Raw genomic sequence first — 13,851 nt, 5'->3', positions numbered from 1 at the left:
TATTTTGTGGTTTGGGTTTTTTTTGTTTAGGGTTTTTTTTTTTTTAATTAAAAATGCAGGTTTTACCTGGCTTTTATGTTTACACTTGTAAATTTTTTGTTTAGCACAGAAAATCACATCTTCGTTTCATCCAGTTATCATCTAAGTGACATCTTTTTTGACCTATTGAAGTTTGCGGCAGAATATCTGGTGATGGGAGGAAGATTAGTTTACTGGCTGCCGATATACAGGCCTGAGTATGTATTCTTGATTTCTGGTATGTAGTATGTCAGAACGGATGCTACATTCTCACTGTGCTTTCTTTTGGGGCATAGTACAGCTGGAACTTCCATAGTACTAGCACTTAAGAGTAATGCTCAAACTTCATATTTTAAAACTTCCCATGAGGGGAAGCACATTTTGAAATAAGGTTTTTGGATGGAGATAATTCCTGACTATTACCAAACAGAAAAAGCCTTCACATGTCCTTGCAAATGCATGTCCAATGGTTTGAGGTTTAAGCTTAGAAAATTAGACTTTCAAGGTGCAGACAGATTTCTAAGATAGTACTAGCAAGGCTCTCATTAATATGTGTTTCTACTAGAGTAGTTGATAGAGGTGCATGACAAGGTCCTGTAAGAGAACATTCTTGGCTCTTTGGGGTTTGGCACTACTAATTTAGCTTTCTTCTGAGAAATCAAAAGTCAAGTGACCAAGAGATGGCAGTGAGAGGCAGGAAGCATAGGGGAGCAGCCCTGTTAAGGACGAGAGAGGCCAGCAGAGACTGCAGGATGCTGTCTGCTTAGTAGTGCAGCCTGGGATTAGAACTGGGTGTAAAAGGAAAGACATCTGTTTGCATACCTTACTTCAGCACCTCTTAGATAAGGTTTTAAGGGGGGGGGTTGGTTGGTTTGGTTTTGTTTTGTTTTGTTTTTTCCCCAAAACTGTTTCACAGTAAAGTGGGGAGTTGATCTACAGTAGCTGTTTCTAAGTATCTTCCAGACGCAGATGTGCTCTGAAGCTTCAGATGTGCAGCTGGCCAGATGTAGATGTGCTCTGAAGCTTTGGATGTGCAGCTTCTACAATGTCATATGTTTATATGTACAGTCGAACTATACTGATATATAAAGTGGTTGTTGTCCCTGATTTCACCATGGAAGTGGCTTGTGACAGTCCTACATATAATCATGTATAATATATAATCATCAGCATATAATCACATGCTGTTTTGAAAATTTGGAAATCAAAAGGAGCCATTTCTGTTATGTGCTTTCGTAACAGAAGAGTGTGCTTAGTAGCTTGCTTTTTTTTTATTGATAGAATTTGTATCTTAGACTTTTTTTCTTGTAAGGCTATTCACAAAAAAAACAATGAATGCCATTAACAGTATTATAGCTAATGTTCAAAATGTCTGTCTATACATGCTTAACCCTGACAGACTGTGTGTGGTTGTGAATTCTTAGATTTCCATGTCAATAAACTCTGTTTGGAATTACTGAGTTTATTCTGTTTGTCAAGATACCAGAGCTTTTTGTCTGCTCATTGAACATTGGTAAGAGCATGCTTCCTCAGTACAGCATATAAAGTGTTTAACTTCAGATAACTATGAACTGCACATTCTGGTTCTACTTTAGTTGCTGTTTTGGGGAGGTCAGCTCTCTCAAGCTCTAGTTGGGTTGCCTCTTAAAAAGTGAATTGGTACATACTACTATGAATTGAAATACTGAAGTCACTATATTAGCATGGAATATTAGTACAGTCAGTTTATTTTCAGCTGTAATGATGAACACAGGAATAAACATTAAAGCAAGTATGTGGGGGCAAGATAAGATACCGTCTGCTAATATGTTGTGTTAACAAATATCCCTTGGCAACACCTGCCATCAGGTTCATGTGTTACTTGAGATCCTTGTGTATTACCTTAAATTAAAAACAGAACTGGATTAACGTGGATGTCTGTTAAAACCACTGCTACTATATTTCTTACTTGATAATGTTCTGAGTTTTACCTGAAAGAATGTGGAATTATATGCATTAATGCTAACAGACAAGGCTTTTTAACAAAGTGATAATGATCTCTCCCTCTGCAAGATAGCATCTCGCTCCAAAGTTTACTCTTTCAATCTGACATTGAAATCATTGTTGAGTCTGAATTCTTTTAATTCCTTTGCAGTCAGGCTTTTATATGGTTATGAAGAGAAACTTTCAAGATGTTGTGGCAGAGTGCCTACCTTTGTAAGAGGCAGTTGGTGGTACTAGATGCATCAAAAGTCTTGTGTAATAGAAAAAACAGTTGAGAATTAATTTGATTCTCCTTTGTCAAAAGCATGTTCTGACTTCACCTAGCAGAAGTAGTGACTTGATTCCACACATGAGAAGTGACTGAAAGGTTTTTTTGCGATCTGGAAGTTTTGGAACAATGCAAAGAGGCAGTACTGTTTGGGTTTTTTTCCTTTTTACAAGTCTATATTTGGTATTGTCTTGTTTAACAGCTCACTATTATCTTTAAGAAATGTCAAGATTTCCATCAGCACCTAGATGGGTCCTATTTTGAGTTGCGTTACATTTGACTTCTCTTTCTCCTAGAACAATAGGTTTACTTTGTAAAGTGCATTCAGAAAATCCACTTCTTTACAGGAAAAATAAGAAACTCGTCCTCTGTGTATCTTTTAAATTCAAGTGATAGGTGTGAAAGTTGTTTAGTTCTGCTTTTTAATGTCTGACTTCTCTTCACCCCCAAGCATTGGGGAATCATGAGAGCAAGCGTTTTATATGAAATCAGTCACTGACAATACCGTATACCATTTTCTGTATTATGTTGTTGTAACTTTTACAGGAAAGCTTATTACAAAAACTAAGACTAAATGGCTGATCCATATTTCAGGATATAGGAAGGATGTCTGATCTCATATTTATCTTATTAGCTAGGTCAATACTTCTTGCTCCTATAGTCCCATGCAAAGCTCTTAAATCCTTAAATTCCTCTTTCAGCATTTGGAGAAATAGAAGGATTGAAAGCAATCTAGAGAAAGCTGTTTCTATAGAAAATAGTATGCTTATGAGATGGGGGCATGTAAAACACTGTAACTGCTTGCTTCTATAGACAGGATTTAATTGCAAGCCAGTGTTGCTGCCATCTGATGTTAAAAGATAATGGATTTTTTTTTTTCTTCCCTTTAGAAAAAGGAATTACAATGTGATAAATTTGTAACACCAAATTCTGAAGTCCAGGAATGTCACTGTCTAGTAAGAGCTGGTTTAATACAATTTGGAATTGAAGTGTAATGGTCTCCTTTTAGGGAGCCAGAGTTAAGTCTCTTGTTCCTGCAACTTTATATATGTTGACTGTGGAATGCATTTTAAAAATCACAGCTCTGATTGGATAAGTTATTACTACTGATTGGCTGAGATATTTTCTACTTGAAATTATACAGGCAGGCCTGTGTGCATACATTAACATCATGTAAATACATGTAGAAAATGTGCATGGGGGTCTCTTTACTGTGAGGTTTTAATTTATTCTGCATATTTTGTGTCACAAGATGATTGGACTATATGATGTAAAAACTCTGGAGCAGCAATACCTGAATTTCTTTAATCAGACTAAAATGCACAGCAGCTTTCTAGTGTAAGTAATTTTGTGAAGAATCTGTTTGAATTTTGTTTCAGATGCAAGTCTTCCAATTCATGAGCTTACAGCTCTATGAATGTTTATTTCTTCCAGATATACAGAAGAGATCATTCCCCGCCACCCGTGCCTGAAACTTATTAGCAACTGTGAGCAGATGCTTTCCAGCCACACATCAAGGCGCCTGATAACCATGGAAAAGGTGAAAGAATTCAAGGTAAGCTTGAATTCTTCATTATATTCTGTACAATAGTAGCTATTGCATTCATGAAACGTTTGTGCTATTCAGCATTTGATCCTTATTTCTATCACACTTGAGTTTTTTATGATGAGAGTTAAAGCTTTTGTAAAATTGCCACACATTTCTTTAAAATAAATTGGGTAGTGATTTAAGGGACCATTCTGGTTTTGGTCTGTTCCTTTTTCTCCTCAGTTTTTTTGATAAACTTTTCATCCTGAGCAAGCCGCTTAATAGTGTGAAAGAGATCTTTGAACTTATGGTTACTTGTGAAAGTTGCATATGCTTGTCTTGGAAAACTGAACTCTGTGAATCCCGTCCACAGAGATGCCTAGATGCCTATGTTCTCATTGATTCCAAAGTGTAATTTGATGCCCAGGTAAATACTAAATGCCTTTGTGGGTCTTGCAGTACATTAAACTCTATTTAATTCTGTTACTTCATTTTTAGAGTGGTACTTTTTTAGCTTTTGAAATAATATTGTAGCTGTGACATAAGTACAGTGAAGCACATTGCCTTTTTTTTGTTTTGGGACACGCTAAGTGCCTCTCCTGAGGCATTGGGACCAGGGAATATTGCATTGGTCTCCTTTCATTCTTGCTGCTTCTCTCACCTAATACTGTTAAAAGAGATGCTGTTGTGGCTTAACCCCAGCTGGCAGCTAAGCACCACGCAGCCGCTCGCTCACTCCCTGCACCCAGTGGGATGGGGGAGAGAATTGGGGGGGGGGGGGAAACCAACCAAAAAACTCATGGGTTGAGATAAAGACAGTTTAATAGGACAGAAAAGGAAGAAAATAATAATAATGATAATAATAATAAAATGACAATAATAATATTAAAGAATTACAATATACAAAGCAAGTGATGCACAATGCAGTTGCTCACCACTCGCCGACTGATGCCCAGTCAGTTCCCGAGCAGTGATCCGCCCCTTCCGGCCAACTCCCCTCAGTTTATGTATTGGGCATGACGTCATATGGTATGGAGTATTCCTTTGGCCAGTTTGGGTCATCTGTCCTTGCTGTGTCCCCTCCCAGCTTCTTGTGCCCCTCCAGCCGCCTTCTTGCTGGCTGGGCATGAGAAGCTGAAAAACCCTTGACTTAGTATAAACACTACTTAGCAACAACTAAAAACATCAGTGTGTTATCTCATACTAAATCCAAAACACAACACTATACCAGCTACTAGGAAGAAAATTAACTCTATCCCAGCCGAAACCAGGACAGATGCTAAACAAACGTGAAGCAAATTCTTAATGAAAACACATGCAAATGGTGAGCAAGTGTTTTTAGTACATTCCTTGTCAGTTGGAAGAGCTATTTGAAATGACAGGAGATACAGTGAGATTGCTGTGTCTGCATGGTGCTTGCACTAATAACACAGCAGGGTTTTAGTACTGCATTCATAATGCTAGTGATGACTGAGATTCTCAAGCAACACCTGAATTTTTTTAAAACACTGTACATGGAGTTCAGAGCCAGAGCTGCTAACTTCACCAGTAGCGAACCAAGAGGGTAAATTATGGAAGTTTTTGACATGTATGTCTCGGGGTGTTCATGGAGGTTTTCTGCAGGACTTTTATTACTGCCAGTGCTGTAGGATAATATGTTCTAATTTAAAAAATATATCCACCTTTCTGCGAATAGACTTTCATCATTTGTTATTCTTGTTTTGTGCATCACCTGTTCTTCAGTACAAACTTTGAGAGGTTCATGTCTGGAAATGCTTAGCTCTGAGCACCTGAGTCTAGTTGGCAGGCTTACTGCTTAGATAAAACTGTGCAGGTGCTTACACTCACGACTCCAGATGTCTTTTAGGTAATTTAAAGATACCAGAACCCATGTACTGTTTCTGATGTTGCAAAACTTGTCCAAATAACAAAATACATACTGACTCCTTAGCTAGTGCCTGCTTGGTTTAGGGTCTTGTTGTTTGGTGTCTAACTATCTAAGATTTCCCCACCCCAGTGTCCCTTACCTGAGACATGTTTTTTCCTGTCTCAATGTCCTGAACAACCTTTGAATTGGATACTTCTGACGGACCAGATATGATCAGAAAATTCAATAGTTGGAGCTTTGGCCATTTTTCTTTTTCCCAAATGAAAGAGTGAATTTTTATGAATATACAAGTATTTATGTTTCCAGACAGTTCCTGTCTGCTTTACTAAACTGGTTTGTAACAGGCACTCACAAATGCCTTTTAATTCAGCTTAGTGTAGTACTCGCAAGTGGCTAAGAAGTTTTAGAAATCATGTAGTGTCATTATGCAGTCCTTTGTTTTCCCCAATGTTTGCCCCCAATAATGAATTGCAGATTTCACTATTAACACTCTAAACTCTTAACTGGAGATGAATTCAGTCAGTTACTGAACATGAAATTGGTCGTGCAATTTGATTGTGCTTATATATATATATATATATATATATATATATGTATGAAGGAGACCAAAGTGAATGTACAAAGGGAATATGTCTAGTTGATATTGATCTATCATAATTAATCATAAGCATGAAGATCATAAATGTTGGATTAAAAACCTCACAAAAGGTGGTATATAACTTACTGTCTTGCAGGCATCCAGTCTGTTCTATTTAAGTATACGATGAAATCATGCCAACTGGAAAAGATTTCTTACTGAACAGTGTTGATGTGAATAGACTTTTCCAGCATGTGCACAATATGAGCAGAAGAGTTGTTTGTTTTTTAACATTTAAGGCTTTTTTTGGACAGCCATGGTGGTCATTAGTAAGTCCCCTCCTCCCCAGTCTTAAATTATAGTGATAATAATAAAAGTGAATGAAGGTAGTTGTTGTAGAGGGCAGCTAGCTGTAGCCAGATAGCAACTTCTAGCCTTCTAAAACTCAGAAGGCAGAAGAATTAGAGAAGTGAAGAACCAGAGTGTGGAACGGGAGAGAAACAAAACAGAAGTGATACGAGGTGAGAGCTTACTAGCCTGATGTATTACTTTTTTCTGTGGACATTAGTGTCCCTTCTTCTGGTACTAAATGGATATGGATCTCCCCAATATCTCTCTAAACCTGAAATAAAACTCTCTAATTGATATTATAGCAGGCAGGACTGTCTGTGAGTCTACCCTCATTGAACTGTGAAGGGAAGTTTTTTTTTTAAGCAGTAGAAACACCAGTTCAGCTCTCCAAAGACTGTAGGCATTCATATGTAAGAACTGAAATACAGTGGTAGTGGAAGAATGAGAAGCTGTTGGCTGAGTAGATTCATGTTGTAATGTCTGTCGACTGTGTCTTCTGCTTTAGGTCAGAGGACGCTTAAACCAATTCTTCCAGCGTGAATCAAATGTATCTTCCATTGGGCCAGTTTATTTTTCAAAAGCCTTAAAAAATATAGTTATGTAAGGCTGAAAGGTCTCAGTCTGTGCCACCTATATCTGAATTGTCATTATTATTTTTTATTTAAATGTCAAATAACTGGTAAGTGGTTAATCAGTAGGAAAATTGGAGTATAAAAACTTAGAGCATTATTACCACAAGGGTTCTTGGGAATCTATATCTGGTGATCAACCAACTGTTTTCAGAAGGGGTGGACTTACTAACAGTGTTTAACTGTAGGGTTGTTTGGTATTCCCTTTCTTTGCAACAGTATGTCTAGCTTTCTGTTTTCTGAGGCTTGTTGATTTACCCATGCTGAATTGTTTCAGCTATTGCTGAATTACTTGTTTCATTCCTCTGCTGGCTGTCTTACAGAAATATATGGTATCTGTTTGGCTGGTAAATGCTACCTAGTTCTGAAGTTTCTAATCAGGACTTCTTAGAAAAAATATTGGAGGAGAGATCTGTAATTGGCAAGGGCTAAGAGAGACACCTAGAAATTATGTAGCAAGATGAGACAGAAAACTTGACTGAAGGACAAACTCTGAGCATATTACTGCCCATGAAAGGACTCTGGAGCATCGGGCATACAAATCCACCACACTGAATGAGTCCAGCATTTCCATGTGTCATGGTCACTCCGGAGTCATTACTGGTGTAGAATTTTCCCTGTTGAATTTAGCAGTGTCTGTTCCTGGATATGACCCTGTTGTCCCTGATTTGGATACTGCTCAGTGTTGTTTATAGCTGTATAACATTAGTACAAGTGGTTTCTATAGCTCCTGTCCAGCACCAGATGTAGAGTGGTAGGAAGCTGTGATAAGGCTAGGAAGGTTTTTTTTAAACAAAAACCGAATGTGGGTAATTACCCTGGGGCTGAACTGAGGCATGTTAGATTCATAAAAACCTTTAGAATATCACTTAATATTTGCCAAGATTTAAAGAAAAACAAAGCTTCCTTGTTATCTTTAAGCTTCCTCCTCTTTCTTCCACCTCTTTCATTATTTATTGAAGATTTGTAACACCTTTTTTAGTGTTGTCTTTAGAACAAGTTAAGTGTTGAGTTGAAAACTCAAATTAGCTAAAAGCAGTTTGGCAGCATGCACTTTGACAAGAGCTTTGTTGGTTTTCAGTTGTCACAGAAGTCATCGTAAAAACACTTCAGAGCAAAAGTTTTATGTGATAGCTGTTGTTTGCAATTAGTCTGCTGTTTTGAGAACTTAAATTATTCAAAGTGAGAACCAAGGATGATGATAAAGAATGACCAGGGATTAATGAACATCTTCAGTCCTGACTTTTACAAATAAGGGAAGAAGTCTTTCTCTTCTTGATAGTGCTGGCAGACTGGGGAAAGAGCTGACTTAGTGCCTAGTAGGCTGATCATGCCTGATCAGTCTTCGAAATGATTTCTTGGGAAGTCTCACTGTTTTGTGTTGAATAACTAATTACAAACTTCATGCCTTGAAATCTATTTACACTTGTTTCAAAGGAAATAAGTGAAAAAAGCTACGCAGCTGTGTATCACAAGCAGTACTCCTTATTCCTCTTCCAGTATGTCATGTTAAGAGGAGGAAAGAGACTATCTCCCTTAAAACACTGTGGTTCAACTCCATTCCCTGAATTTAAACTTCTTTTTAAAAAAGGCAAGAGAAAGGAAAAAACATCCATATTAACTGCACTAGACAGTTAATGCACTTGAGGGAGAGTTGACACTGCCACTGACACCCTCCATAAGAGATCATCTCTTACTGCAAAACATTCCTGTCAGATATTTAGAGTGCATATTGTACTGATTTATGCTACTCAAGATAGAGCTTAACTGAGGATGGCTGGCTTCCTTACTGAAACGAGCTGGTGCCTAATGCCCAGGCAAATTCTAGTGCAAAGAGTCACAACAAATTGTTTCATGAAGATGGTTTTTGGTAAGTTCTTATCTCTGTAGAGTTAAATGCAGCCTATCCCTAGTGTTCAGACTGTACCCATTCAGCTCCCCATGTAAATATAAAATACCCTAAGCTAGAATTTGTTCGAAAATCATTAGTCTCTGAAATCCAAGAATTCCTTTTAGTTTGATCAGTTCTCATGTTGCCCATAAAACTGTTTTGACTAGTAAATGTCAGCAGGGAGTGGCATCTCCAGGTAGTTCAGGATTTCTTATTTTCTTTTCCCTTTTTTAAGAAGCATTTCCCAATCTGTTATTTTTCTTTAAAGCAATTACCGTCTTTATGGGGCAGTCATGTCTGTACAGGAGCAAGGCAGGGAATGGAAGCTCTTAAGCTGGAATTATTGTGCTGTGGGACAGGAACTTCCTCTGTAAGCTCTCCCAAGAAATCTGTGCCTGACTGCAGATCTCCTCTCATCTAGCGAGCAATGATTTGCATAGCTGTTGATGAGGCCTGGATTTACAAAATGGATTCTGCTGTGGAGTGATGGACCAAACCTGTTTCCATTTGATGAATGCAGATGCTCCTCTTACAGCTGTGTTTAACTTGAAGTTTGTTTGTTCTCTTATATATCATATCCTCTCTCTGCCCTAACCAGCTTGGGGGTAGAGGGGGGTAGTTCCTTTCTTCCTTCCTCCCTTCACCCTGAATCAGCATTTTGTTACTTAAGGAATCAAGATGAGTGATGTACAGACGTGTGACCTCTTAGAGGTTGTGGCGATTAATTTTTATGTTAAAATACTGTTGACCCATATATCATTATGCTTCAGGGTCAAATATCCCATCCATTTCTCAAAACAAGCAAATTATGTAGAATTATCATTAAAACACATTCCAAAGGTATAAAAATGTATTATATGTTTAGGTCAAAGAAGGATTTCTGACCTGCAGATTCAGGGGAAGAGTAAGTGCTCTTTTCCTCAGAGTGGTCCTGTGTAAGAGACCTGGAGAAGTGGGTACAGGCTGGCTGTGAGAGGAGTGTGTCTTAAATCCTCCTTGTTTCCTGTCTGCCTGTAGTAATTTTTTTTTTTTTTCTTCCCCATGGACATGTTAAAAGCCTATTGATTATCAGCCTGAGAATGGTCTTGGAGATGGCAGTCTCTCACAGGTGACCAACAGATAGTACTGTGTCTGCAGTGGGTTTACTAAAGTAATTTTCTCCTGCTATTTTCCAACAATACAGTATTTAAATAGAACTAATTTGCTGCTACTGGTGTACATGCTTTGCATGTTAGATATCCACATGGCACTTAACATTTAGCAAGTTAATTTAAGCCAGTGGCATGCTACTGGTATCTGCTAGGATAGCAGATGAGAACAGCTTCATAGGAATATCTCATTGTGTCCAGAAGAGGGCACTTGTACATGCACACAAACATCTTGCTGTGTTGAAAAACCTTTTGTTTCACTCCTTTAGAATTCGTATTAGGATATCCAAAGCAAGATGAGGTGTTGATCTTGCTAGGTGAAAGCCTGGAAAGGCTACAAAATAGCTGAAGGGGGAGATTGTCCACTAGGATTCAGTTCATCCTTGCATTGTAATACTTTTGTAGAATGAAAATATTGACTTAAATCTACTTCCATGTTCCTGCTACTTATGCTAAAGCATTCCACAATAACCTTTTTTTCAAATATGAACAAATAACTCTGAACTGTAAACTTAAGTAATGAACCAATCTGTATGTCGCTGCATTGCTTGAAATAATTATAACAATGAGGATGCATTGAGAAGAAACATTTAGTGGAATAGAGGTTTAGTTCTGTCGTATGCTTGTTTTTATTTTCTCTTTGCACAGTTCAGTTGTTTTATGTGAGGCTGCTTATCTCAGTTCCATCTTGCTATTGAGCATAATAAACTGACAACAACCATAAGTGTCAAACTGTTCTTAAAAGTTGCCATCGGTTTTCTTTAGCACTCAGATTAAAGTTTGATGTATTGTTTATCTTACAGTATTGATAACATTAGTTGACAAGTATCGTAATTGTATAAAGCCACAGTACACAATGAACTAAACCTTTGTATATGTAATGGGCCGATTTTGTAAACTGTTCTTGGCTGATGTCAAACAGGTATTATGTGTAGGGATTTACTGCATCAACTTTAACTTTCAAAAGTACGTGAATACTGCACAAGAAAAAATCCTCTGTGCTTCAGTAACTGTAGGAACTAATTTTAGTCATTTGCGTTCCTCTTCTGTTTGTATCTGCCTTCCACAAACTTCTGAGTGATTGAATTCTCCAGATGATATTTTTTCTGGAAACTAACCTTTATATTTTCCTTTATAAAAGTCTGTGTGGCGTAGTACTTGTGCTCTCATTCATTCATGCAAGGGTTGGATTCTGGTGATGTTAGCTGAGATATTTCCAGTGATGCAGCGCTGTTAAAACTTCAGGTATCTGGTACTGACAACGTGCATCATCTTGCTGTACAGAGTAGAATAATGAAAATTTGAATGAGTACATAAAAAAACCCAAAACACCAACAAAAACCCTTGTCTGCTTACAGCTTGTATTTGATCAATGTCAAATGAGATCCATTGCATATGGATTTTCATTTCTGTTAAATGTTAAGACTTCGCAGTAGGTTGTATATATTCTTGCTAATCCTAATGGAAACCTTAGCATTCTGTTTTTGAAATTCTTTAATCAATCCAGTGACTTAAATGTTTGCCATTGAATTGTAAAAAAAAAAAACAAAACAAAACAAGAAAACGCAACAACTTTACTCTTGCTTGTAATTGTTTGAAAAAGTCTGGAGGAAAACCAATGGCAATACCTGCTGAACCATACTACCATAAAATCTAACGCTTGCATTTTGATACCATGCAGGATCAAGATCAGAATTCTTACTTGTTGGATGGTCAATATATGCCATACAGGGGACACAATTCTTTCCGTGAGAAGTATTTCAGTGGTGTGACAAAGAGGATTGCCAAGGAAGAAAAAGACAATCAGAAGTAAAATATTATAATATAAACAGATTAAAAAACGAGGAAAGAAGGAAGATCGTGTTTCTTTGTAAGGACATCTGGATATGAACATTCATTTGGATGCTTCAGAAAAATAAATACTGCTTTTAATTTTAAAACAAATGAAACCCACAACACAGGTTGAGAGCAGTTCTTTTTAATTAGCTTTGTTTATAGCAGATTTTATTGTACAAGTTTTTTGAGTCTTATTTAATTTATATTTGTACTTTCAAGTACTAATGATGATTGACTAAAACCATTATTATTGTTCTTTCACCATTAACATTTACAAAAAAGTAGTAGTATTTTTTGGCTTCTTAAACTGTGAACATCTGGCTGTTTTAGAAACACGTGGTGGTGATCAAGGATTGCTTATTAAGAAGATTATTTTCATTTGTTTTGTTTTTTTGTAAATGGTATACAATAAAACAAAAGATTGTTGTGAGTTTTTTTTTAATTGTTGCATGCAATAACTGCTGGTATGAATTCCAGTTGCTCTGGCTGAGGCCAGAAGTGTTTAAAACAAACAAAAACCACAAAGAAACAAATGTGTGTGCGCACCCACCCCCCACGCCCCCTACACCCCCCCCCCAAAAAAGCCTCTGTGACCTGACAAACTCTGGAGCCCCTATTAAACCCTGTGAAGCCTGTCCACATCTGAAGCTCATCTGTACCTTGGATTTGCTTTTGCATTCCTAAACCTTGACTCTTGGTCAAGCCAACTGTCTGCAATTTTTGGTTCAGAAACTGATAGTTAAAGCAGTAACAGCAACAGCATAAAATCAGTAATGGTTCCCTAATGGTATTAAGCCTAATCAAATCTTTGAAATTGAAGCTGTATTTGTTAAAGGACAAACCTTGCTGAATCCACACCATGTCCATCATGAAAATACCTCATTTGAAAACCACTAAGCCCATTAATTCAGGATGTTAATGGCTCTTCTCATTTTGGTGGTCAAATATTCTTCAGCAGGGCGTTGGTGAATGTATCTACTTGCTCCAGCCAGCGGAAGCCTTGCTTCTCAACTTGCTGCAAGTCACTGGCTGTGGTCATGTTACAGTCTTTGTAGATTATAATCTTTAAGTGCCTCTCCAAAAAATCAATGATACCTAGGAAGGCACGAGTCATTGTGTATATCTGGTCGAGTTCATTAACTGACTTTGCTCTTCTGTGTGTTGTGGTCCTCAGCTGCAGCAGGAAAAGCTCACATACGCAATGACAACTTTGTCTGACCTTCTGGATCTAATCTGTGGTGTGTTAGGAAGTTCTGAAATAGTGATTGATTTTCTGTGTTTCCATTATAAATCACTTTGTTTTGAGACTTTTAATGTCAGCCATTTAATAGTTGTTCTAGGCTAAACTTGGAGCAAGATCAAAGCTCAGAAAATTTTTCAAAAGCAGAATTTGAATTGATCACTTTCAAATATTACATCAAAAAATTACTGCTTCTAAAAACCTGTCTTCATATAACTTCTGACTTCAATTTTAGCATTACAATTTGGCATTCAGCTTTTATTACTTTACAAATTAAAATTACTTTCTGTTCTTCATAGGCAAGGAATTTTTCTAGATGGATTTATTATGCATTTATAACTTCATTTTCATAAAAGTTACCCTACATAGACATGATCTAAATGGTTATACAAGATGTAAGGTAGTGGCAAATCTGGCTCTGTCTATTCAAAGAGAATGATTTAGTTTATTTCTCCTCTGCCTGGTCCAATTTTTAGTCCATTCAGCAGCAGTGG

The 13,851-nt window shown here is 37.3% G+C and overlaps 1 protein-coding gene across 2 annotated transcripts in view; it reads left to right on the top strand.

The window, feature by feature from the left end:
- Positions 1 to 12,547, top strand: part of TRMT11 (tRNA methyltransferase 11 homolog) — a 30,364-nt gene extending 17,817 nt beyond the window's left edge. For both annotated transcript variants that reach the window (XM_050893707.1, XM_050893708.1), the window contains exons 11-13: positions 105 to 236; positions 3,704 to 3,824; positions 11,963 to 12,547. In XM_050893707.1, the coding sequence (XP_050749664.1) occupies positions 105 to 236; positions 3,704 to 3,824; positions 11,963 to 12,094 (385 nt within the window). In that variant the 3' untranslated portion in view covers positions 12,095 to 12,547. The remainder of the gene's footprint in view (positions 1 to 104; positions 237 to 3,703; positions 3,825 to 11,962) is intronic.
- The last annotated feature ends 1,304 nt before the right edge of the window (positions 12,548 to 13,851 follow it).

The sequence above is a fragment of the Gymnogyps californianus genome, chromosome 3 (assembly GCF_018139145.2).
Source record: "Gymnogyps californianus isolate 813 chromosome 3, ASM1813914v2, whole genome shotgun sequence".
Lineage (NCBI taxonomy): Eukaryota > Metazoa > Chordata > Aves > Accipitriformes > Cathartidae > Gymnogyps > Gymnogyps californianus.
Note: the sequence above shows the minus strand (reverse complement) of the source record. Positions and strands in the feature narration are given on the sequence as shown.